The sequence below is a fragment of the Sapajus apella genome, unplaced genomic scaffold (assembly GCF_009761245.1).
Source record: "Sapajus apella isolate SASKATOON/1434 unplaced genomic scaffold, GSC_monkey_1.0 scaffold9, whole genome shotgun sequence".
In the NCBI taxonomy this organism is placed as follows: Eukaryota; Metazoa; Chordata; class Mammalia; order Primates; family Cebidae; genus Sapajus; species Sapajus apella.
The window spans coordinates 19774471-19801942 of NW_022436949.1; the positions used below are offsets into that span (position 1 = coordinate 19774471).

Sequence of the window (27472 nt, forward strand, 5' to 3'; positions counted from 1 at the left end):
TAGCTTCATATCTATATTCATTATGAAAAGTGGAAATATGAAAAACTTAAGACTAAAATATTAAAAACTTATCAAATAGTTGTATTTTTTTTTTTTTTTTTTTGCAATGGAAAAGCTTTTGTAAATGAAAGCATGTTAAAAAGTGGTGTGAAATTACAGAAGCATTTCCAGTAAAATACATGGATTTCATTGCAGTGAAAACTTAGGTTGAAAAACCAGGCCCCTGAAGCTCTCGTAAAAAGAAAGACAAAAGGAAAGGTCTAGATAGGTTTAAAAGCACATTAAGATACAGCGACCAAATGTATTAAATCTAAGTTAGATCTAGCTTAAAGTTACAAGAGCACAAAAGTTCTATTAAGAATTATCTACATCACATTTAGGTTTGATGTTATCAGAATTAAGTAACTAAAATCTTTCAAAGCCCAATTTTTAAAAAGAGTTACATTAAATCCCATCCTAATTCTATAATGTTTCTAAGTTAATTAATTACATGATAAGTTTGATATTAGAGAAAAGCAGGGCAGCTTTTTAAAGATAAATGTAGACAGCATGGGGCTGCTTGGTTAGAGAAAAACTTGCAAAAGCACTTATTAAATAATACTTTGGTAACATGAAAGTAGTCATCAGCCAGTCCCTGAAAGCAGCGATCACAGCTATAAAAATGAATCAGGTATCAACAGGAAGAGAAGGAAAAGGAGAAAAACCTAGTTTACAGCAAAATTTTATATTTTCTAAAATAAATACATTTCTTTATGTGCATATTAATTTTCTACACATTGAAAATGAGATCCATACATTTGACAGATACACTCTGTAAAGTGAATGTTTTTTCAAATACTTTTTTTTTTTTTTAAACAAGCTGTTTTACTCTGAAGTGATGAGTCGGCTGTTGTATATGTAAAACTGTCTAATGGTATACTGTGCTGTCAACATCCGTACATTTGTAGTAATATTACAGGCATTTTTATTGCAGTTTATTGTTCCGGCCTCCCAATAAGCCAGATAAAATCATGTACAAGAACATTAAGGATTAAGGGAAGTGGTTTCCTTAGGTGATTGCTGGCAAAAATTCACCCTCCCATTATAACAACATAGTAAATGGATGGTAATATATTTGGCTATTACTTTCCAACAAATTTGGATTCCTAGTTTTCAGAGCTGCTCTGTGTCTATGTTTGTGGCTTTTTGGCTGTCTCTTCGCAGGAAAAGGTGCCACAATATGAAGTAAATGTGCTAGGTTTCTGTTTTGTAAATATTAAAGTCCATTGTTTGAACATACAGTGCTAGTAAAAATAAGTCAAAGATGTAATGTCTATTTAAATACACATTTGAGCTAGTCATGCTTAAATTAGATTCCATGCTTCGGCCAGAATTAACATACTTAAATATTAGAAACTTCAAAATTCATATGGCCCAAGCTCTCCTCTCCACACACAGATAGGAGGTAGAAGTGTGTGGGGAAACGTCTAGCAATTAAAATCCTAAAGGTGGGGAAAAACGCAGGCTTTTATGCAAGGACTTGAAAAAACGCTTGCCATCAAATCTTTTATTCAGGCATTCTGAATTTGCTTTGTTAAATGGATACACTCACTGCTAAAGATACAGAGAGACAAGAGCTGTTTTAAATTTGTTTATCACACCGCCCCTAGTTTTCTGCTAAAGAGAAGTACATTTTGGATATTTAAAAGTACACACTCATCAGACAAGTCTCTAAAAGCCTCAGCGCCCCCACCTAGCTGCCTTCTGGGTTTCAGCTTTTGAGTTTCAGGTCCTTGCACAACACCTAAGACGTGCAATACTCTTTCTCCCTAATCCTGGCAGAGAACAGTGCGAAGAGATCTCCCTCCGCGTCTCCACCCAAATTCCCCCTCTTCCCAGATTCCACCCTCTCCGCTACTTCCCTCCGCCCCCGGCTCCGTCAGCCCAATCTGTCAGAGAAGTTGTGTACAAACTGCGCGGCGGCCCTACGCGCGAAGCTCGTGGCCCGAGAGGGGTGCGGTCGGGCCGGTGGAGGCGGGGCCCCGGCTGCCTCTCTCCCTGCTCATAGGCTGGTCCCTTCTGCCTGGCCGGCCTCGGGGCCTCGGGATTCGCGGCGGCACTGCCAATCAGGCAAGCGGGCCCCGCCCCCCCCGGAGTTGGGTGAAATAGAGGCGGGCGTCAAGTGTCAGTAGTCGTGGGGCAGGTACGCACGCTCGCAGCTCTCTCGTAGAGGTCGACGGTGGCGGGAGCGGGCTCCGGAGAGCTTGAGAGCGCGGTGGGGCGGGGCGGGAGAAAGTGGCCGCCGGGAGGACGTTGGCGTTTACGTGTGGCAGCGGAAGAGTTTGCTTTTGGTGCGCGCCTTCGAAAACTGTGCCTGCCGCTGACTGAGGGGTCCACCCGAAACCTCCCCTCCTCCGCCCGCAGCCCAGCGCCGAGCTCGCTGGCCCGAGCCAGCGTGGGCGACGTGGGAAGTGCGCCCGACCCGCGCCCGGAGCCGCGCCCCCGAGTGCCCATGGCTACGCGGGTGCTGAGCATGAGCGCCCGCCTGGGACCCGTGCCCCAGCCGCCGGCGCCACAGGACGAGCCCGTGTTCGCGCAGCTCAAGCCAGTGCTGGGCGCCGCGAACCCGGCCCGCGACGCGGCGCTCTTCCCCGGCGAGGAGCTGAAGCACCCGCACCACCGCCCGCAGGCGCAGCCCGCGCCCCCGCAGGCCCCACAGCCGGCCCAGCAGCCCGCAGCCGCTCCGCGGCTGCCTCCCGAGGAGCTGGTCCAGGTAGGAAGAGCTGCTCTCCTCCCAACACTGCACTCCCGGGCTCGGGCGTGTCCCGCCGCTGCGACGGGCGGGCGACAGGGGCCGCTCCAAGCTGGGGCGTGCGTCGGGGCGCACCGGAGCCGGTGCTGGGGAGGCAGACCACCCCCCCCGCCCGCCTGGCCGGGGCCCCGCGTTTCGCTGAGAGTAAATGGGACTCCGGGGGTGGGGAGGGGCCAGGGAGAATGTGCCCCGGCGGGTCGTCCTGGGGGAGATCAGAGCGAGGAGAAGTGGGTGCTCACGCGCACCTTAGTTGTTTTTCTTACACTTGAGGGATGAAACCTTGTACCTTACGCTCAGTTTTACTTAAATTACTCCTTCGCATTTACTGCTCTCCAATGCCAAGGAATTGGAGCTCCCCCCCACCCCCATCGTCTCGGGTTAAGTAGAAACGCAAATTGGGGTGCTGGGGAGAGGTTCCCCAAGGTTTCATACCCTGTGGCTAAACCTGCTTTTAGAAGGGATGGCGGGCCGCGTTTGGAAAATGAGAGGAAAGTTAAGGTGGTGTTGGAGCGCTTATTTTTCCTTAAACAAAACAAAAAAAAATACCGGGGTGTTGTTTTCTTCGTGTGCGCGTAAATTTCCTCCCGGGGCTGCGTTGAAAGCTGGCAGTTGGCTTTTACACTTGCCCAGCAGCCGAATTAGAGCCACCGCCTGTTTCTTTCGCCCACGCAGGGAGTCATATAGCCCAGAAAAAACTTCCCGGGACTTTTAGCCTGTCCCAAGGAAAAAAAAATTGGAAACATACCCACATGCAAACAGCTGGAAGAGCTAAAATCAGAAACCACTAACCGCCGCGGGAGCGCAGTGCACTAAAGGGTTTAGTTCAGTTTATTTCAAGACACTTCATTTAGTAGCCCTTTGGCGTATCGTGTATTTGCTACCCAGCGCCTACTCAGTGGGGTCTGCCAGGGTCCTGCTGTGAGAGGGCAGTGGCGTTTGTCAGAGATGTGACTCACATGATGAGAGCGTTAATTTTTATTTTTAAATGGTGTCTATCCGGGAAACCCCGTCCGCATCCACACCAAGGTCCGAGATTAAACGCTTTTGAAGTGAAGTACTAACAGAAAATGACTGTCTTATTTACCGATTTAAGGTGCCACAGCTAATAGTTCTTCTATGCGCCATTCCATCTAGTTGGTTTTCGTATCTTTTGAAATTTCCTTTTCAATGTTAAAAAAAATGTAAGCTTAAGTTATACTAGGAGAGAAGATAGCTAGAAAAGGGTTGAGATGACTTGTTACAAGCTGCTTCATAGCCTAGAAAAGAGATCGCTGTTTGAAAAGTATTTGGTTATTTCTGTTTGTCAATTTTCTGCTCTAGAGGCACTAAGAAGATAAGGGATGACTGAGCTTTTTACAGAGTAGGGGGGAATGTAGCATTGGCCCACTGAGGAGGACATGATAAATGTTTTGCTGATGACTGTGCTAGGTATACAGCAGCCTCCCCACCCACTAGCAGCGCTCTACCAAGGGAGTGATTTTCCCCTAGGTAATTAAAGATCTGTTTTAGATAGGGATATGAATAGGAACATTTCATTGTCATATTAACCAATTACAGGATCTGCTGATTAAAATCAACATTTAGATCAAATATTGAATGTGAAATTGTTTTGTCTCAGTGGATACAAGGTTTTGCTTAGAACATTGTATTTAATTTCCCATTGAACTGTAAACAAGAAGAGACTGAAATAGCCAAATAATTTTTTTAATATTTGATACTTTGGAAGTATCTAGCCAAGCAAAGAAACCTTTGCAATAGTTTAAAGATTTGCACTTTTTCTTTTTTTTTTTTTATAGAAAAAACATGCTTTTTAGTGTTTATGACTTAAACAGAATTGAAGCAGTTTGGCAACATTTCAATACTGTACTGTACTCTAATTGCAAACTTAACTGTGTAATGGGGCAGGGAATCCTGCTTGTACAGGGGTGATACCTTGTTATTGCATTAGAAAGGAATGTTTTCAGTTTGCTTTCCTTTTTTTCTTGATTTGTGTCTTCCACTTCTGAGGTGATTGGGAGAGCAGTTTTACCAGTTACACAGAGTTTCATAAGGTTTTGGTCAACCAATTATATTACATAATTGATAAAATAAGCCCGATATGTTTATAAGCAACACTGAGAAGTTTGCCCTAGTACCTCACACAGGGATTGGGAGAATTTTTAGTAGGCGCCGATTGTCCTTCCTGAGACGGTGCATCAGGTGGATTATGCATGTTTGTATCTCTTCTCTTTTTTAGACAAGATGTGAAATGGAGAAGTATCTGACACCTCAGCTTCCTCCAGTTCCTATAATTCCAGAGCATAAAAAGTATAGACGAGACAGTGCCTCAGTCGTAGACCAGTTCTTCACTGACACTGAAGGGTTACCTTACAGTATCAACATGAACGTGTTCCTCCCTGACATCACTCACCTGAGAACTGGCCTCTACAAATCCCAGAGACCCTGCGTCACACACATCAAGACAGAACCTGTTGCCATTTTCAGCCACCAGAGTGAAACGACTGCCCCTCCTCCGGCCCCGACCCAGGCCCTCCCTGAGTTCACCAGTATATTCAGCTCACACCAGACCGCAGCTCCAGAGGTGAACAATATTTTCATCAAACAAGAACTTCCTACACCAGATCTTCATCTTTCTGTCCCTCCCCAGCAGGGCCACCTGTACCAGCTACTGAATACACCGGATCTAGATATGCCCAGTTCTACAAACCAGACAGCAGCAATGGACACTCTTAATGTTTCTATGTCAGCTGCCATGGCAGGCCTTAACACACACACCTCTGCTGTTCCGCAGACTGCAGTGAAACAGTTCCAGGCCATGCCCCCTTGCACATACACAATGCCAAGTCAGTTTCTTCCACAACAGGCCACTTACTTCCCCCCGTCACCACCAAGCTCAGAGCCTGGAAGTCCAGATAGACAAGCAGAGATGCTCCAGAATTTAACCCCACCTCCATCCTATGCTGCTACAATTGCTTCTAAACTGGCAATTCACAATCCAAATTTACCCACCACCCTGCCAGTTAACTCACAAAACATCCAACCTGTCAGATACAATAGAAGGAGTAACCCTGATTTGGAGAAACGACGCATTCACTACTGCGATTACCCTGGTATGTGCTCTTTACCTGGTTGAAGCGACAGTAGAGAGAGAGAGAGAGAGAGAGAGAGAGAGAGAGAGAGAGAGTGAGAGAGAGTGTGTGTGTGTGTGTGTGTGTGTGCGCGCGCGCGCGCGCGCACACACACATCCTTTTCAACCTCATGGCTTTAAATTTACATAGCTAAGTTGCACTTGACGGTAAAAAAATTACCTACTTTTTTTTTTTTTTTTTTTAATATCCATCTCTGCTTTTCTTTGGTATGTAAACAAGTTAGTTGTCACTTTATGCACCAAAAACTTGGCTCAAATATTCTGGAAAACGTTCCCTTGGACTTTTTTGTCTTTAATATTAAAAGAGATTTTAATTTCTAATATATATCATTTAGAGTTAGGGCAGAGTTACTTTAAATTGGCAATCGAATAAATTGCAGGGTTTAATTCTAAATTAAGTGCCCCAGAAACAGATCAAGTACGGTAGGGGAAAAGAAGGATTAATAATGAAGTGGAGGTTGTAGGCAGCTAGCCTGATGGAGGTTCAAGACTGTCTACAGGATAGATTTAAGAATGGCTTTGATGGCATGCGAGCATATGCTCAGTTTTGAATGAGATACGTGGCTCACAGTATAAATTGATGACAGTACATGGAATATATCTACAAGTTACTGGGAAAAGCTAGTTTATAATTAATACATTGCAAAATTTATTGACTCTGATACATGATATGGCATGATGTGCTAAATGAAAAAAACGAAGTGTGGGAGTACAGAAAATTACAGTCATCTTGGATAATGGCTTAGCACTGTCAGCTCTAGAGCCATTAAAAAAATTTTAAAAACATATAGGTGCTCTTAAATTACTGAAGTTATAGCACCTACTGGATTATAAACACACATTTCCATTTGGCTTGGTTATCTGTATTCTTTCCTGTTAAAGTGATAACATAAATCATTTTATGCCTTTAATAAGGTAATGGGGAGAGGGCTCTTTAAAACTTTTAAAACTGAAGCTTCAAATAATCTCATCTACCAGGAGAGATTTCTTTAAAGCCAGATTTTAAACACTGAATCATCAAATGTAAAGATTTCAAAAGGATCTCCAAAATGACATGCTGTTCTCCTTTATTTCAGGTTGCACAAAAGTTTATACAAAGTCTTCTCATTTAAAAGCTCACCTGAGGACTCACACTGGTATGTAATTTTCTTGTTAATTCTGTGAGTTGTGTAAATAGTGTAAGTGGTATTCATCCTTTTAAAAGCCAACACGTGTTTGATCTCTTCTTTCTTCTGTAAACTTTTTTTTTTTTTTTTTAATAGCCTACCTTTTCAAAATGGGCTTGGCTCAGAATTCAGTTCCATGAAAAATCTGGCTCCAGGAAGGCCGGTGATGTTCCCTCACTGCCTTCTTGCCCTGTCACCACTCATAGAATTGATTACCCAAAAACGTAAACAACGATGTTTACTAATGGATTTTTAAACTTAATAATGGCAGTGTTTTGAAGAAAAAAAAACCTCATTTTCTTCCATAGAAAATAATTTTGCTTTGAGAAAGCCATTTTAAACCCTTAAAAACTTTCCCATTTAGCGTATACAGCATAATCACTGAAAACGCTACCTTTAGTTTCACCTCTAGGTTAAAATATCTGAGTTTAGTATGTTTTCTGTGCTTGATGAAAGGTAGGGCTGAAATTGCATAGTGTTAAAATCAGGTGGTCAGAAATGGGTTACAAGCCCCAGCCCAAACTTGGCATGTTTGAGAGACTTCATCTTTATTCTAGTTTGTGTTTTATTCTTGTTTACATGCCTCTACTTTTGTTTTTGCTTTGTTAAATCTATAGCAATCACTTTTTTTTTTTTTTTTTTTTTTGAGATGGAGTCTTGCTCTGTCACCAGGCTGGAGTGCAGTGGCGCTCAACTGCAACCTCCGCCTCCCGGGTTTAAGCCATTCTGCCTTAACCTCCCCAGTAGCTGGGATTACAGCCCACCACCACACTCAGCTAATTTTTGTATTTTTGGTAAAGATGGGGTTTCACCATGTTGGCCAGGATAGTCTCGATCTCCTGGCTTTGTGATCCACCTGCCTCCCCTCCTGAGATTATAGGCATGAGCCACTGCACACTGGGCTAGAAATTTTAAGAGCTTTTAAATTTTAAAACTACATCAGAACACATTTTAAGATGAAACGAGGTGGCATACTTTGAAGGCCCCCAAATACTCGAAATATTTTCAAATATATAGATGGTTACTCTTTGCGATTTTCTTAAAAGAGCAGCCCTAAGGGAAAGAACTTACATAAAGTGATTGTGTTTTTTCCCCTCAATAAATACAGCCTTACCTAAAGTTCAGAGAATAAGTTTGCTAATAAAAGCAATGACCTAGCAAAATGTATTATTCCATCATTGCTATGGAAACCAAAGTATTCAACAGTTCTTTGAATGGGTTGTTGGATTAGTATGAGGACTTGAATCTCCCCAGGCTAGATGTTACTATGGAAATTGAGTTTTGATAAATGAAGTGGTTATCTCTAACTGCTGCATTAAAAAGTAAAAGCCTTTGAACAAAGGTCAGTGCTGAGATGGAGCCCTAAGAGGAATATGGTTGCAGACATTTTGTATGCATGTTAGGAAGCATTGCTTGATATCCCAGTGATAAACAGTACCTATTAAAATCCGATGACAGTGTGGTAGATTCCAGGGCTTTTTGAGAAACTGCTTGTAAAGAAAAGACATCTTATGTATTTATGAAATAAGTGGCTGTTTTGGCCCGAGGTTTTTGCATAGAGACAAACTGATTACATAAAAGGAAAGATCCTTCATAAGCAGCCCAAGGTAGAAATTTTTATAAACACAAATGAATTAAGCATGTAATAAAAACTCCAACGTAAAGTTTTCAAAATACAAATGACAAGTGCCAGGAAAATATTCCATATAGAAATACTAAAATGTCCTTTTACAGAATATATACGGAAATGTAAAGACATTTGAACTATTGTTTTTTTCTCTGGTGGAAGTCCTTGAAACAGAGATAGAAGGGAAGGAACACATTTACATGGGGTTAAAGTCTCCTAATAAAAGAGTACAATTGCATATAACGATGTAATCAACTACTTATTGCAGGGATGTAGTCAAACACATATCTGAATAGCCTTTCAACCCCTGTCAGGGTTTAGTGCCCTGAATGCTTATACTTGCGATTCAAGAACTTGACCTGCTGGCAAATACGTTTAATCGTGGCTTGTCTTAACAATGCTTGTACTAATAAAAACAGACTAAAAAGAAGACTGAGGCCTGGTTTGGGTCACTTGCATCAACTTTTTCACCTGACCATAAACATTGTGGCCTTCAACATCTAATGAATGAGAACATGTAATCCAGTTTAATAAAGTTTTGTTTGATAGCCTTTCAGATGCCTTGGGGAGGGTTTGTAGCAGACTTGTTCATCTGGCTAAACCTGTTCTTGGGTAATCATAGAGCATTGAGGTTGTTTTCTCCTCATTTCTTGTTTCTAGACAATGCCTTTTAAAATTACCTGTGCTCTCATTGCATCCTCCCTACCCCATCTGCCCGTTGTTTTTAAATGAATGTATCTGAAGCCAGCAAAGGTGTTTTTTTTTCCTTCTTCCCTTTAAGGCCCAGGTAGATGAAACAGTTTTTCTAAATTATTTCTCTTATGTAATAGTTTTTTTTGGTTTTCTGTCATCTTCTTCCTCCTTCTTGGACCATTTATCAGAGGGCTTTAAAAACCACACAACAGTGTTGCTCTTGTATTTGATGATATTTTAAAATAACTCTTTAAATGATTGCCATTTTACAAGGAGAATGTGAAGCACCCTAGCATTTCTTTGGGAAATAATTGTAATTGCTTTAAAATGTCAAGTTACCTTATGTTTTAAAAATAATTTAGGCAATGAAAACAGCCTACATCTGAGTTTAATTACTTACTCTGGATTTTTAGATTGTAAATGCTTCTTTAACTTGGGTTGCAATTTGAACATAAGCAAATAATAGTTTTAACAAAGCAGAACTTTTTAAGCAATCTGAGATGAAGGGATGTATCACTTTCTTAAACAAGAAGTATAGCACTCAAGTCTTCCAAGTTCATATACTTTGATTTCTTTATCAGGAAATCACATCTAAATAATATAAAGTTCTATCTTTGATTAGACAATACAGGAAACATAATTTGCTTCTATTCTAGAGAATATATTTTATTTATATCTGTACGTACATAATACAGCATAAGGCCTGTAGAAGCACCCCTTATAGATATGGATGTTTGCATGTGTTATTTGTAATATGTGTGTGTATACATTTATCATGCCTTTGATGAGAAGTAATTATGGCTGCTTCTAGGCCACAATGTCAATGAGTGATATATTTCCAATTCAAAATGTTTGTACTTTTAACAGCATTTAAATGAATATTCTACGAAATTTTACATGCCTTATGATGTCTACAAGGGGCAGAACACATTGCCATCATCTAAAGTTGCTCCCCAAGTACCTTTAGTCTTTATAAATCAACATGACTGATAAACTATCTATTGCAACCAGTATCATATGCTCACATACCTTACCCTTTTTTATTTAATCTCATAATGAAGATTTAAAATAATGTTTAAGTGCAAAGGTTTGAGGCCTAGAAAAGTTAATATCAATAGGAAAAACTATTGACTGTACCTTTAAACCAAAATTTGAAGAAATTTAAAAAGTTCTTTCTGGAGAAAAAGTTCTGAAAAACTAAACCATGGACTCAACACAGATGTTTAAAGTCCTAGTGGTTCTCTTTACTTGCGTGGATGCGCATTTAACCTTAGAGAATATGCTAAAGCTGTTGGGAAATCAGGGTACAGTAACATTTCTAGATTTTTTTTTTTTCCAGTTTCAGCTGTCTGGAACAGCGCAGGAAATTAGCATTTGTACAAAGAAAGCCTTTGAGCAACACGCACACCTGGCTCAAGTATTCCTCAGACCTAGACTCCATGCATTGGCTATTCTGTGTGTACTAAATGATTCCAGAATGGTTTACTAGAGATTGACAATGGAAAAGGACACTTTGAAACACGCCCATAAGAGAAAATGGAAACAGTGTACAAATAACATAGGACCACAAAATGGACTCTGAGTAAAGCACTGTGTTCAAGATTTCCCTGTTTAGGAAAGATTTCCACATTAAGTCCTGGAAAGATTTTTAGTAGAAGCCTAGTTGTAAAGGGGGTACATTCCCATTTTCTGCCCTACTGTCTTATGCAGAAAACTTTATTGCCTACTGGCATGTATAGTAAGATGTTATTAGAAATACTTTATATAATCTCTACTTGAGATTTGCTGCTGAGTATATTTTCAGTTTGGGTACTTAAAAATCCTTAGGTATGAACTTCTTTTCTAGGGCCGTGCTATAATTAATTCTAGCACTTTGGGAGGCTGAAGTGGGCAGATCACCTGAGTTCAGGGGTTCAAGACCAGCCTGGCCAACATGGCGGAACCCTGTCTCTACTAAAAATACAAAAATTAGCTGGGCATGGTGGCACATGCCTGTAGTCTCAGCCATTCAGGAGGCAAGAGACTTGATTGAACCCAGGAGGCGGAGGTTGCAGTGAGCAGAGATCCGTGCCACTGCACTCCAGCCTGGGCGACAGAGACTTCATCTCAAAAAAAAAAAAAAATTTCTTCTGTAGGTCTTTGTTCCAAAGTCATTTTTCATAGAATATATTAAGTATAGCTTTTGATTGTAAAATCTTGATAATATTGACAATAAAGGTATTTTCATTGCAGGTACTTACTAAAGGAACATGCAGTGTTCTGAAATAAGCTACTCTTTTTGTGGAACTGTGGAAAAAGGGCAAAAGCCTTTTTAGGAAAACTTGTATACAAAGGCTTTTCACTTTGGGGCTTTAATGGATGGAGATCATACAATGTGTATCTAGAGATAGATCAATAGTGGTTAAATGTGTAACCTGTTTTATTGGTAGAGGTAACACAGGCAAAAACTTTTGCAGGATAAGATTTAGGACTCTGGTTTTTTTTGAGTTTCTATTTGAAAACTATTTCAGAATTATCATTTAGCCTTTAGTATTAGATTTTATTAAACATTCTTTTCATTTTTAATTTTTTTTTTCATTTGCAGCTTTGAAATTTATTTTCTGTATTGATAATTTTAATAGAGGAAAAAAAGTTTTTTTTAAAAAAATAGTAGCTTAAGAGACTTGCTGGTTCAGACCCCAGGAAAGGTATTTATGATCATGAAAGCTTAGAAGCAATTTCTTTTTAATGACTCACTGGGAAGATTAAACTTTGCTTCTAGGACTTGTTCTTTTCATCTGAAAAACATTTACATAGGAAATGGATTAAACATTGTTTAGAGATGATAAAGCTTATCAAAGGTTAAGAAGTATAATTTGATTCAGCAAATATTTTTTACTGGTTTTGTGAAGAATCCAGAGATGAATAATCTCTTCTTGCCCTTTTGTTCTTAACCTAGTGGGAGAAGATCGTTCATAAATAGACTAAATAGAATTGCAGGAGTGGAGATACAAATAATTAGTCTCGAAAGTAGAGAGTAATGTTTTTTTTAAAAAGTAATAATATGGTCACCGAAGAATTTGGCAGATATTTTTGGTTCTATAGAATGTAGTAGCTGTTTACTTGAGACCTACATTGTTTCTGGTGAAAGATGAGAAATAATGTCCTACTTTAGTAAAAGCATCTCCATAGCAGCATTCCTAGTCTGTTAGCCAGTATTATTTATATTCAAGGATCTCTAACAACTCTCATTAAGGATAAGCTACAGTTTTAGAAGTGCACAGTAGGTAACTTTTACCTAAAGATATCTGTACAGAGAACAAATTTCTTTTTGGCTACTTTATGAAGAGGTAAACCTTTATATGAGTTGGGAGGAGACCTACTGGTCAGTATCACCATGTGAAGTACAAATTAAAGAGAAGGCGATCTAGGAGTCATTCCTTCCTGGGAAAAAATGAAAGTAGAGGATTTTTCTGTTTTGCTTACAAAAAAAAGGTGAAATTCTTCGTCAACACTTTAAAAAGTGTGAACTCCCATTATAAGAAAAAGAATCCAAGTGTTGTCTCCTTGCAAGACTGAAGAATTGGTATTTCATTTCATTAACCCTGTTAATGACAGGCGATAGTCTTCATGTTTGCTGGGAACCCTGAGGAGAAGTAGCAGTAGTTTAGGAGCCCAGAGATGCCTCTGCTAGGATGTAGACTATACGTGTAATCCCTGACATCATGTTCCCACCCATTCCCTCTTTGGGTTTGGAAGATCAGTGCTTTCTGGCCTTGGGAGAAGTCCCCTCACTGCCTTTGACCTGCAGCACTAGGGGCTCCAGATGTTTTGGTTTTCCTGATGTCCAGTCCAGTTCTATATAAGAAAATGTGTTTATACAGAGTTTATCCCTGTATAACTTCAGGATGGACAATAACTGAGTCTGGTTATTTTCTCCGAAAGAGGCTCAAAACATGGTTCTCACCTAAATGCGTATTATTAGATTATCCTCAGTGGTCCTGAGCAGGGCAGAGCCAGGCAAAGCCCTGCTGCAGGAAAGGGTCCACAGAAGAAGCAAAAGCTGAGAACCTCACACAAACCTCTTATGCCTTCCCTCCTTTTCATTAATCAGAATAACTGAGTTGTTTTCAAGATGCATTAGGAAAAGTGGTATTACATCAGGGATAGAAGATAGTCTCTGCCCTTGAGGAACTTTAAAAGCTAGTTAAGGAGGCAAAATACAACTATTTGAAGCCTTCCTAAACCAATATATGTGCAAGTGCAAATCGATAGCTCAACAGAAATTTCAGTGATGGGGATACAGAGAAGTGAAATGATCTCTCCTGGTCTGTTCAGAGGCTTTTTAGAAGGGGTGAGGGATATTGGATTTTAAAGAAAGTAGTAAACGTGAATTGAGGAGAAAAAGGAATTTATCTTTTGGTTTTTGTTGGTTTTTTTTTTTTTTCGGCAATCAGCTTCCTTAGCTTGAATGGGCACAATATTGATGGTGTTACTATATCTGGTAAATAATTACATTCATTTCTAAATGCTAATAATACTAATCTTTGATAAGGACCTTCTGTTTCAAGTATAGAAAGCTGTAACAATGAGTTTTAATAAAAAGGTTTTTGGATGGAAAATTACTGGCATAGATATAAAAATATGAATTAGTGAGCTAAAATCATCCTCCTACTTTATCTCTTTTCTTAGATATCTAAATCATATTTTCCTATGAATTCTTTTAATAAGTGTTTCCTATTTTTTTTTCCCATTTGATTTTTAGAAGCAAATCTAGTAGGAGTCTATTGCACAGACTAAATTTCGTAAGTCTCAAATGATGGGGAAAATCTAATTATTGAATTGCATAAAAATATTTTCCTCTTGAAATAAGAGCTCATTTTGAGCTTCAAGGACTCTTAAGTCCTAAGAGTTCAGATTAGGTTGAAATAATTTATTCTACTTTAAAAGTTTGCATTGTTAAGGTTCCCAGAACAAGATACAGATTTTAAGTTCTTTGAGGCCAGAAGCCAAGACGTATTTTTGTTTTGCAAGGCATGTAGTACAGGTTACACCTTCACTAATAAACAGTGACTTTAATTCTCATGGTATTTTAGTTTTTAATCAGGTATTGATTGAGTTGTCTTTTAACCACCAGGAAGGAAACCGATGTGCAAATTTGCTGCAATAAACTTTTAAAACATTATCTAAAATAACTAAGAGAAATATTTCCATCAGTGATTTTTGTTGTTTTGTTAGGAGAATTTATGTAGAACGTTTTAGGGAAAGGCCTTGGTATGAGTCTATTGAATATGTTCAGCAGAGCAGAGAAACTTCCCATTCCATTGTGATGGATTCAGAAGTCATTTAAAAATCAGAGGGGGAAAAAAAATTTTCAGTTTGCTGCTGAAGATTTTTAAAATGACTTACAAATATGCTCCACTAACCCACTGAAGTTCACTTAGGGGGAACAGAGCCATTGTTAGGTGATACCTGGGAATTGCCAATACCTGAACAGTGCTCAGGACCCCGCAGGACCTGGAGGGTGGGTCCCACAGAGGCTGGCTCTGCCACTTGTTTCAGATCATCTGGGGTTCGAGACCTGCTGTGAGTCCAATAAGCCGTTTCTTAGTTGACCTTCACAAATGGCTTTAGAATCTGGAAATAAATTTGAACAATATGTATGTGTTCTTAAATCATTCAGAGAGAGTGTATTAGTGTTTGCTAATGGAAGATTTAAGTGGGACATTAAGGAAAAGTGGCAGACCAGGCTTTTTAATGTGGAGCTCCTCGTTTTGCTTCTAACTCAAGGGGTTATTGTGAGGAAGAGAGAGAATGAGAAGTACCTCGCTCTGGAGTACGTGCTCCATGGCTGCTGGTGCCTGCTGCCTTCTCCTTTTACCAGTAATGTTTCTGCTTAACATTTTTGTAAAATATGTTAATGACTTTATCAGCATGGATAGTATGTATGTTTAACTTGAACATAGTTTTCAAAGATTACAGATTCTAGCAAAATACTCCTGTAATTTAAAAATGGAATGAGAAAACGCATACTTTGAGATAAAGTTGGAGCTTGTTTTCTGTGCTGTACAAACTTGTCACTTTTTTCTTTTTGCCTTTGGAAAGTTTCACGTTAACAGCATGAAAACTTAAAAATACAGTTGATGTTGAAAGAGCTTAACTAAATATTTTAAATTGGTGGTATTGGAAAGAGATGCTGTAAAAATCCAATTAAACTTTTGAAAGCTCTATCCTGTTGAAATATAACTTAAAGGAAGTCAGTTTGGTTTCCCAGAAGTACTGTGCATAGTGTTTCTGGCTGAGGAAGAAAGGCCCACATCTGCTGTTTGGCCAGAAATTGGGTACCAGCTTCCTCTGCGATGTTGTACTTGAACGGTGTTGACGCTTGAACAAATCCCATAGAAACTGCCCCAAGTGGGGGATAATTGTCCTTACTTTTATGGTAAGACTTGGCCCCAGTAACTAACGTTCCAGACACTGGTAGTATTCTTGGCTGAATAATCTATAGATGTGCATAAATTGAGAGCAAAACCCCAAATGTTTTAGAAACTTAAATGGCTACTGTATTTCAACCAATCAGTAAAGTAAACTTTAAAAAATACTGGTGCAGTTTATTGCTTCATAGCCAATAAAAATAGTGAACAAAAAGAGTCTAGTGTCCCTTGTTTCTTACATAAACTCTGAAAATTCAGTTCTTCTACATAATTATTAAATTCAAAAGACTAGAATGATTTCTTTTAAAAATTGGGAGCACTATAGGAATTTTTTTCCTTGCCTCAGACATCAGAAATAACTTTTTCTTTCCATTAAATGACAGTAAAGTATTTAACCAATATGTTTGTTTATGTGGCTTAATTTTCACAGGGAACAAAAACTAATACTTTTGTGCAAAATTATTTTTTGTGATCGATTTACATCTACAAATGTGATAGCTGTACTTACTGGTGTTAAAATATATCAAATGTTTTATGTGACTACAAGTGAGATAACATGATTTATACTTTGTTTTATAAAAGGCTTGAGTGTCTTAGGCTAAATTTCTGGTTAGAATTTACTATGAAGGGAGGAAAAACTTCTAGAATTGAGATGTGCATTTTTAAAGTGGATTGATAGGAACCAGAAAGGGAATTAAAACAAAAAACTGTCTGGGTCAGAGGCAGAGGAGAGAAGAGAGGAAATATGGCACAGCAATCCATAGCATAGGAAATGTAGGTGAAATCTCATGGGAAAAAAATTGGGACCAATTTCATGTGGTCTGTTTTGGCACTTTCTTCTTTGTCCCTATAGGATTTTGTCTGAGAGTCAGAGTGGTTATCAGGACAACAAAAATATATTAACCATAAATTGTAGAAATTTCGGTTGATGAGGACAGGGTCTTTTTAAAGTTTAGACTTACTTGGTTAATCCTTCAACTTCCTGAACACATACTGCTAAATTAGGCAGAAAGGTTGTGCAGTTTCTGTGTCGTCAGAACAAAACAAGTGTTCAAAGAAACCCTGAGGTTCTTCCCTTTCAGAAGGAAACATTTTTTAAGGGAGGTAAAAAGTTATCTATATAAAACTCAGCAGTAAGCCAATAATACTTTAATATACAAATTTATCTCAGAAATACTTAGCAAAAAAAAAAAAAACTCAATAAAATTCATAGAAAATTATAACAAAGTAAAGCATAAATGTAGGAACAGCTAGTTAATGCTCACTGAAAGATAAAGTTTTGGGATTTATTCCTACTGGAATACATGATCTCCAGTAGGCTTAATTCACAAACAGTGAATTAAGACTACATTATAAATATTTAGTAGTTTTTAAAGTTAAATAGCTGGCAAAATTTGGTGAGCATTAAGCATAATACGCATTACAAAATGGGAGGGACGAACATACCAACTCACTACTCAAGGGAAGACAACTGTGAAAGAATGGAATGGGCGGGTTGAACAATTTCAGACTTTTGGATGTGTATTACACATGTGAGCTCCATGAGGCCATCCGTTTTTATTTTGTTAACTGTTGTATCACAAGCATTTGGGACAGTTCCTGGAGCCTATAATAGATGCTCGGCAAATTGTTTATGGAATGAATTTTGATAATTTTTTGGGTGCAACACTTGACGAAGAAAAACTAAATACAAGTCAATAAATGTCACAGTTACAGTTGTTTTATGATTTTTTTTTTTAACCAATGTGAAGTTATCAGTACCAGACTGTTTTGCTTCAATCTGCAAAACGAGGGTATGAAGGTGTGTGTGAATCTCAAAGAGTGAATGCCCTAATAGTTCATTTTGGAGGCCATGTGTTCAAGTGAACTGATTTATGAGCTGCAAGCTTCAGTCTGGCTAATTTAGAAACATCTAGGACCAGTTTCTGGTTAAGCAACTGTGGTACATGAAATTCATTGTATAGGTGATTCGTGAAACAGCTTCTGAGTTTTTTCTTTCCTCACCCACCTTACAGCCATTAGTCCTATAATAATTTAATTTTGGTTTGTTGGTATAGAGACTGTATTTGCGCAATAATGATAAAGCCACTCAAGCTCATCTAGTCATTTCCTGGATTTATGTGTGTAGGAGTACATAAAAATAAGGGCACTGATTCATTTTGCATTTGCCTAAAATTTGCCTGAAATTGCTATTCTTCAGTTGTTCAAAGGTACACAACATGCTTTTTTCTTTATAAGGTAAAAAAAAATACTTGGAGGTTATAAGAAATAAGCCTTAACTAGCTTACTCTGAGGGGCTTTGATATGTATTTGCTCATAATGGAATTCATGAGCTTTCCTTCCTTCGCTTGGCCAAGATTATTTTTTTCTTTGAAATTCCTTCTCTGGTGTTATCTAGGATGTTTGCATTACAAGCAGGCCACCTCACCTCCTTTATTTGTTGTTACAGGTGAAAAGCCATACAAGTGCACCTGGGAAGGCTGTGACTGGAGGTTTGCGCGATCCGATGAGCTGACCCGCCACTACCGGAAGCACACAGGCGCCAAGCCCTTCCAGTGCGGGGTGTGCAACCGCAGCTTCTCACGCTCCGACCACCTGGCCCTGCACATGAAGAGGCACCAGAACTGAGCACTGCCTGTGCCACCCGTCCCAGGTCCACTGGGTTCCCTTTAAAATGACGAACCTAACTGTTCCTATAAAAAAAAAAAAAAAAAAAGAGAAAACAACAAAAACTGGAAATGTATATTTTGTATATTTGAGAAAACAGGGAATACATTGTATTAATACCAAAGTGTTTGGTCATTTTCAGAATCTGGAATGCTTGCTGTAATGTACATGGCTTTACTCAAGCAGATCTCATCTCATGACAGGCAGCCACATCTCAACGTGGGTAAGGGGTGGGGGTGGAGGGGAGTGTGTGCAGCATTTTTACCTAGGCACCAACATTTAATGTGACAGTGTTCAGTAACAAATCAGTTGGCAGGCACCGAAAGAAGGATGGATTGTATGTCAAGATTTTACTTGGCATTGAGTAGGTTTTTTTCAATATTCGATAATTCCTTAGAGGTATTGCCAGGTATACTTGGCAATTCACAAATAGCCATTGAACAAATGTGTGGGTTTTTAAAATATATATATATATATATGAGTTGCCTATATTTGCTATTCAAAATTTTGTAAATATGCAAATCAGCTTTATAGGTTTATTACAAGTTTTTTAGGATTCTTTTGGGGAAAAGTCATAATTCTTTCAAAAATAACCATGAATACACTTACAGTTAGAATTTGTGGTAAGATACCTCTCAACATTACCAAATTCATTTCTTTAGGGGGAAGGAATAATCATTCAAATGAACTTTAGTAAAGCAAAATTCATGCACTGATTAAAATAGGATTATTTTAAATACAAAAGGCATTTTATATGAATTATAAACTGAAGAGCTTAAAGAGTTACAAAATACAAAAGTTCAACCTCCTACAATACGCTAAACGCAGTGTCATTTTTAAAAAGGACTTATGTCTTCACATATGACAATGTTGCATTTATGATGCAGTTTCATGTACCAAAATGTTGAATTTATGATGCAGTTTTCGTATATCGAGATGTTCGCTCGTGCAGTACTGTTGGTTAAATGACAATTTATGTGGATTTTGCATGTAATATACAATGAGACACAGTAATTTTATCTAAATTACAGTGCAGTTCAGCTAATCTATTGTTAATACTGACTCAGTGTCTGCCTTTAAATATAAATGATATGTTGAAAACGTAAGGAAGCAAGTGCTACATATATGCAATATAAAATAGTAATGTGATGCTGATGCTGTTAACCAAAGGGCAGAATAAATAAGCAAAATGCCAAAAGGGGTCTTAATTGAAATGAAAATTTAATTTTGTTTTTAAAATATTGTTTATCTTTATTTATTTTGTGGTAATATAGGAAGTTTTTTTAGAAGACAATTTTCATAACTTGATAAATTATAGTTTTGTTTGTTAGAAAAGTTGCTCTTAAAACATGTAAATAGATGACAAACGATGTAAATAATTTTGTAAGAGGCTTCAAAATGTTTATACGTGGAAACATACCTACATGAAAAGCATAAATCGGTTGCTGTTTTGCTTCTTTTTCCCTCTTATTTTTGTATTGTGGTCATTTCCTATGCAAATAATGGAGCAAACAGCTGTATAATTGTAGAATTTTTTGAGAGAATGAGATGTTTATATATTAACGACAATTTTTTTTGGAAAATAAAAAGTGCCTAAAAGATGTATGTTGTGCTTTTCTTCTTTACCTGCAATAAAGGGTCTGATCAGGGCAGTGAGTAAAAAAATCAATTCCACACATTCGTAGAAGAGCCACATTGAACCCCTACCTATATAAGAGGGGGATTCATTTTTTAAAAATATAATTAGCATAAAGGGAGGCATAATTCATGAAAACTTACTTTTTTGACCACTATATACGTAATGCATGAGACCTTCGGCATCCTTAGTTGAAAATACCATAGAGTTAACATGCATGTGCTAGTCTGGAGATTTTTGTCATCAGAGGCAAACGAAGAATTGGTACACTTCAAATTATTAGAAGTTAGTTTAAATGGTCAACATGGTGAAACCCCGTCTCTACTAAAAATACAAAAAATTAGCTGGGCATGGTGGTGTGTGCCTGTAATCCCAGCTACTCAGGAGGCTGAGGCAGGAGAATTGCCTGAACCCAGGAGGCGGAGGTTGCGGTGAGCCGAGATCGCGCCATTGTACTCCAGCCTGGGTAACATGAGTGAAACTCCGTCTCAAAAAAAAAAAAAAAGTTTAAAAAGAAAAGTTTTATTCCACAGCAACAAGTATACGTAGAACCTAGATGATGTTTTTTTTTTATTTTTTGAGACTATCAACCAGGCTAGAGTGCAGTGGCATGATCTTGGCTCACTGCAACCTCTGCCTCGGGATCAAGTGATTGCTGGGATTACAGGCATGCACCACCACACCTGGCTAATTTTTGTATTTTTCATAGAGACGGGTTTTCACCATGTTGGCCAGGCTGATCTCAAACTCCTGACCTTGGGTGATCGCCCACCTCGGCCCCCCAAAGTGCTGGCGTTAACAGGTGTGTGCCACCGCACCTGGCCTAGATCTTGTTTTCTAATACCGTTGTCCAGTTTAAAGAAATGTGCTCCTGGCCAGGCGCAGTGGCTCATGCCTGTAATCTCAGTACTTTGGGAGACTGAGGCGGGCAGATCACCTGAGGTTGGGAGTTCGAGACCAGCCTGACCAACATGGAGAAACCCCTTTCTCTACTAAAACATACAAAATTAGCCAGGCATGGTGGTGCATGCCTGTAATCCCAGCTATTTGGGAGGCTGAGGCAGGAGAATCGCCTGAACCCGGGAGGCAGAGGTTGTGATGAGCTGAGGTCGTGCCATTGCACTCCAGCCTGGGCAACGAGAGAAACTCCATCTCAAAAAAATAATAAGCTCGTTAGAGAAACAGCTGATGCTAGGACTGAAGAGGGAAATATGCAAGTCCGGAGCATCCTGTAGTGTGAGAAAGTGATAGGAGGGAATATAGGAAGCGATGAAAAAGAAAACCTACAAGAATGGGGGTTCCGTTACCTCCAGCAACAAAGTAAAGCAGGATTTCAGTGTAACACAATATAGACTATCCCTTTGTCCATACTAATATAAATGATTGCATAAACAGAAGAGAGAGATCTGTGCAGAATGATTCCAAATAAGTTTTTTTAGAAACCCCAACCTCAAAGAAGGGAAGAAAACTGTCTACTCTTCAGTGTGGGCTGCACATAATGACTTCCTTCCAAAGATTACCCTGTGGAAAGGAGGAGAGAAGAGTAGCCTTACAGTGGAGAAGTCTGCCCACACCACCTCAACCAGGTGATCAAGGTCCACCTTAGCCGTGATAAGTCACATTGATAGTATGTACCCTTGATATGAGGTGATGAAATTGGGACTTTGCTCTGCTTTTCCTTTTGAAATCATGTACCCCCAGTGTGATCATGAGAACCACATCAGACAAACTGTAATTGAGGGATATTCTACAAAATACCTTATCAGTATTCCTCAAACTGTCAGTCCATTAAACACAAAGTCTGACAGATTGTCAAAATCAAGTGGAGTAAGAGACATGGCAATACAATGTCATGTGGCATGTGGATGGGATTCTAGAACAGAAAAAGGGCACTGTGGGAGAATGGAGGAAATCTGAATAAAGTGTAGAATTTCACTAATATATCCTTTTTTTTTTTATTTAGATGGAGTCTCATTCTGTCGCCCACGCTGGAGTGACATGATCTCGGCTCACTACAACCTCTGCCTCCTGGGTTCAAGGGATCCTCCCACCTCAGCACCTCCCCACCTGCCTACCCAAGTATCTGGGATTACAAGTGTGCACCACCACACCCAGCTATTTTGCATTTTTAGCAGAGACAGGGTTTTACTATGTTGGCCAGGCTGGTCTCAAACTCCTTATCTCAAGGGATCCACCTGCCTTGCCCTCCCAAAGTGCTGGATTACAGGTGTGAGCCACCATGCCCTTTTTGGCTGTAATGTGTCCATATTGATTCATTAAGTGTGACAAATGTATCATGCTAATGTAAGCTGTTAATAGGGGAAACTGGGGTTGGGTTAGAGCAATTCTATTACCTGCAATACTTCAGTAAATCTGCAACTACTAAAAGAAAAACATTAGTTTAAAAAAGTGAAGAAAGGCCGGGCACGGTGGCTCATGCCTATAATCCCAGCACTTTGGGAGGTTGAGGTGGGGGGATCATCGGAGGTCAGGAGTTCTAGACCAGACTGACCAACATGGTGAAACCCCGTCTCTACCAAAAATACAAAATTAGCCAGGCGTAGTGGCGGGCGCCTGTAATCCCAGCTACTCAGGAAACTGAGGCAGGAGAATCACTTGAACCAAGTAGCTGGGACTATGGGTATGGGCCATCACGCCCAGCTAAATTTGTGTGTGTGTGTGGAGGCAAGAGCCTCCCTGTGTTGCTGAGGCTGGTCTTGAACTCCTAGGCTGAAGGGATTCTCCCTCATTGGCTTCCCAACTTCTTGTTACAACTGAAACTTCTTAGATTCTTTTGTGTTTCAGCTCTAATTGATTGATAAGGAGATATCCAAAAATTACTTCCTTTTTCTGTGTGAATTGACTTAAGCCACTGCAGCAATTGAATACATCTAATGTTTGCCAAATTTCCTCTTCATGTTGCTCTGTTGATACAGTTTTGGTGTTGGATTTTTGATAAGATGTGTGAACATGAAGCTGTGATTATAATGCAAGCAAACATATAATGTCTTGCGGATTTTTAAACAGTATTAGTTTTCAAGGGAAAATGATTTTCAAAAGACAACTATGCCTAACCAACTTTTCAAAGTTGCAAATAATTTAATTGCTTATCATTGTATGTTCGTTAATAGCTATCTGTAATAAGCTACAGCAATTAGACAAAAATTGAACAATATACCAGGTTCCGATCGACCAAAGTGCAATTATGTGACTTGATTTTAAGGAAGTAATGTTTTGGGGTTAACTATCTTCAGTTAATTTTTAGTTTCCCTGCTATTAAGTAATCTTGTTCTGCTTCATTTTGCCTTTTCATTCTTACATTACAGCTCAAAGTAAGCACATCACTTCAGGGCTTCCAATTAGAGAATCCTTAGATAAACAAGACCTGGCCTGCCCGCATAAAAATATTTTTAAAAATCTAGCTAAATTCCCTTTCCTATCTGTAACTAAGCCCACCAGACCTTCTTGGATTGACTCGTAGGCAGTAACATAACAAAGAAGGGCTTTATTCCCTATTACTAAATCTGGTCCCTACTTTGAAGTTAACCAAATTCCATCTTTGGTTAGATTCTTGACTACGGTGTGAAACTAATCAATGGGAGATTTTTTTTTTTTTAATTACTCATACTGAAGTTATAGGTGACAAAACTGGAAATTTTACAACTGTTTTAACAATGACTATTAAGACAAAAAATACAGTGGCTCATGCCTGTAATCCTGGCACTTTGGGAGGTCAAGGCAGGAGAACTGCTTGAGCCCAGGAGACCCTGTCTTTATAAAAACTAAAAAAATTAGTCTGATGTGTACCTCGTGCTTGTGGTCTCAGCTTCCTGGAGACTGAGTGGGAGGATCGTTTGAGCCCAGGAGGTTGAGATTGTAGTGAGCTGTGTTCACACCACTGCACTCCAGCCTGAGCAACAGAAAAAAAAGAAGAAAAGCACAATAAATTGCATAAAAGCTATATATGTGATTTATACCTTCGGAAGAGTTTGTTACATGAAAACTCAGAAGTTTCATTTTTCTTTGTAAATCAGCAATCTTCTTTCCATCTGTCCCTCTCAGAGCATGTCACCCCATGAAGGCATTTGGTGTTATATAAATGGTAATATTCTTAAATATGAATGTCAAAGCTTAATGCTATTTGGTACCCAAAGACATTTGAAAGACTATATATATGTGTGTGTGTGTATATATATATATATCCACTCACATAATCTCGACAATCGGAACTTGGTATACTGCTGTCATTGTCTAATTGCTATAGTTTGTTTACAAAGAAAAAGTAGGAATATATAGATATTGAATTGGAAACTAAGAAACCCATATAGACTTTCAGGTAAAGACGGTACCATGGGCTCAAACATCTCAGCCTTCAGGACTATTCAACATCTTCTTTGATGAAGGAAACAACCATCAAATCACTGTGTTCCAACCAGCAAGATCTTGCCCAGGCCAAAATTGGATCAGTAAAGATGACAGTGTCCAAACTCCTGAATACTGCCTCAGGAACCTCCAAAGCTATGCCATGGAGTCTAGTGGTGGTACCTCTTCCTATCTAAAGTTTCAGGAGACCTTCACCGATTTCAAGACTCTAATGCAGCATCTCTCTCAAATGAATTCCTCCGACATACCTGTAGAAAAAGGGCCTATGGTTAAACAAGGGCCTGCCCGCCAAATCTAGAAGATTCACAACACATGCTGGAATAAAAAGTTTCTGAGGTGTTCTGCAATAAATACATTTAAACAAACAAAAAAATTCAAACAAACAAACAAACAAAAAGACTGTTAACAGTTTGTCTACGTTGTTAATTCCTTAGTTCCCCACTTCTCTTCAAACTCCAGCAAAAACACACTTTGAATAGGGAATAATCAGCCCCCACCAGGTGGAAGAATGAGGGTTGCTAGGCTTATTCTCCGGAAAGGGGAAAAACACGGGATTTCTCAACTGAATAAACAAGCCCCAGTTGCTAGCACATGGCTCACACCTGTAATCCCAGCACTTTGGGAGGCCAAGTCAGGAGGATCGCATGAGGGCAGGTGTTCAGGACCAGCATGGCCAACATGGTGAAACCCCATCTTTACTAAAAATACAACAATTAACTGGGTGTGGTGGTGCACATCTGTAGTTCCAGCTACTTGGGAGGCTGAGGCACGAGAAATTGCTTGAACCTGGGAGGTGAAGGTTGCAATGAGCCGAGATTACACCACGGCACTCCAGCCTAGGCAAAAAAGTGGCGAGATTTTGTCTCCAAAAAAAAAAAAAAAAAACAAGCCCCAGTTGAGGACGAGAATGCTATGCTAACCAGAAAATTAGCTAAGATTCTTTTTTATGCAAAAGAATGTTTTACATACTCATTAACATAGTAATTAATATAAATTACATTTTGATAATGTAAAATATAGTGTGTTTGTTAGGCCTTAAAAAAGAAACAATAGCATTAGCTCAATTTAAGATCACTGGTGAGCCTCTTTAAATTGTTTAGGAGGCTGAGATTTATTCTCTTTCCTTGGTTTCTAGAAGGCTGGAGACCAAGTGTTTATCCTCAAGGCAGGAGGCTGGAAGAGTCTTTGGAATGGACCAGTCCAAGAGAAAGAACTAAATATACAGAAAATCCCAAGTTCTCCAATAAAATGACCCAGCCAGATCATTCACAGAGAAACCCACAGATGACCAGACCCACACATGTGCCCAGAGCTTCCAATCAACTCTCTGGCCCCTCACTATTAAATATTAAGAGATGGCCGGGTGCAGTGGCTCACGCCTGTAATCCTAGCACTTTGGGAGGCTGAGGCGGGCAGATTGCCTGAGGTCAGAAGTTCGAGACCAGCCTGGCCAACTTGGTGAAACCTGTCTCTACTACAAATACAAAAATTAGCCAGACATAGTGGTACACACCTGTAATCCCAGCTACTCGGGAGGCTGAGGCACGAGAATCGCTTGAACCTGGGAGGTGGAGGTTGTGGTGAGCCAAGATTGCACCATTGCACTCCATCCTAGGCAACAAGAGCAAAACTATATCTCAAAAATAAATAAATAAAAATATTAACAGACAAGTAAGAACAGATATCTGAACAAATCATTTAATATCAAAGAGATAAAACGGAGAAGGGTAACTTAGAGAAAAAAAGACCATGTTAATTGAATTAAATACTGAAAAGAAGAAAAAGCTGTTATTAATAGTCTCAGAGATACAAGAAAGATATTAAAATTACAAAACAAGATACTCTAAGGGGCCTAAAGAGAACAAAAAAATTAAAATAAAAAATATAATGGTAGAAATAAAAGAATCAAAAGTAGAGTGAGAAATTTCCTGGCAAGGAGTGGTGGCTCACACCTATAATCCCAGCACTTTGGGAGGCCGAGGCAGGTGACCTCACTTGAGGCTAGGAGTTCAAGAGCAGCCTGTTCAACATGGTGAAACCCCGTCTCTACTAAAAATACAAAAATTAGCCAGGTGTGGTGGCAGGCGCTTGTAGTCCCAGCTACTTGGGAGACTGAGGCACAATAATCACGCGAACCCTGGAGGCAGAGGTTGCAGTGAACCAAGATCGCGCCATTACACTCCAGCCTGGGTGACGGAGTCCATCTAAAAAAAAAAAAGAAAGAAAAAAGGGCCAGGCAGGGTGGCTCACACATGTAATCCCAACACTTTGGGAGGCTAAGGCAGGAGCATCACCTGAGCCCAGAAATTCAAGACCAGCCAGCTTTGACAACACAGTAATGCTCCATCTCTACTTACGATTTAAAAACTAAATAAAGGACAATGGATTTCACAATTGAAAGGCTCTCTGGATGCTCTTCACATGAGTGTAAACTAGATTCACAACAGTGTGAAATTTCAAACTGTGGGACCAAAAAGAATTTCCTACAACTCCCAGAAAGAAAAATAGTCACACATAAAAGGAGTTGAATTGCTTCAGACTTTTCATTAGTGTCCTTAGAATCTAGAAGAAAGTGGAGTAACACACTTAGAATGCCAAAGACAAATACTTTTTAATCTAGAATTTATACGCAGCCACACTATTAATCAAGTATGAGGAAAGAATAAGACATTTTTTTCGACAACCCAAGGCTTGATTTTATCCTATGAGCTACCAATGGTTCTTACATTCTTAGAAGCTTGGAAAAAACAAAAATAATACTATGCAGCAAAAACCTATGTGGACCACAAAGCCTGATAGATTTACAATCTATTTCTTTTGCAGAAAAAGTTTACTGATCTCTCATTTAGACAACTGGTGTAGATTTGAGGGTTTAAGTAGAAATCCATGCATAGAAAACCATGCCTAGCCAGTGCTGCAAATTTTCTGTGTGGTCAAGGATATAGAGC

At 39.2% G+C, this 27472-nt stretch overlaps 1 protein-coding gene across 1 annotated transcript; it reads left to right on the forward strand.

Annotated features, from left to right (window-relative positions):
• The first annotated feature begins 1960 nt into the window (after positions 1-1960).
• On the forward strand, positions 1961-20107 carry KLF5 (Kruppel like factor 5). The gene is made up of 4 exons (XM_032277356.1): positions 1961-2752; positions 5028-5901; positions 7016-7075; positions 18288-20107. Exons 1-4 carry the CDS (start codon positions 2492-2494, stop codon positions 18464-18466), a joined length of 1374 nt encoding a protein of 457 aa, XP_032133247.1. The 5' UTR covers positions 1961-2491; the 3' UTR covers positions 18467-20107.
• Positions 20108-27472: the final 7365 nt, after the last annotated feature.

Excerpts from the sequence above, each read along its gene's own strand:
- KLF5 (XM_032277356.1), top strand. The coding sequence starts at position 2,492 with ATGGCTACGCGGGTGCTGAGCATGAGCGCCCGCCTGGGACCCGTGCCC. Across the intron at positions 2,753-5,027 it reads CTCCCGAGGAGCTGGTCCAG|ACAAGATGTGAAATGGAGAA; the intron begins GTAGGAAGAGCT and ends TCTCTTTTTTAG. Across the intron at positions 7,076-18,287 it reads TCACCTGAGGACTCACACTG|GTGAAAAGCCATACAAGTGC; the intron begins GTATGTAATTTT and ends TTGTTGTTACAG.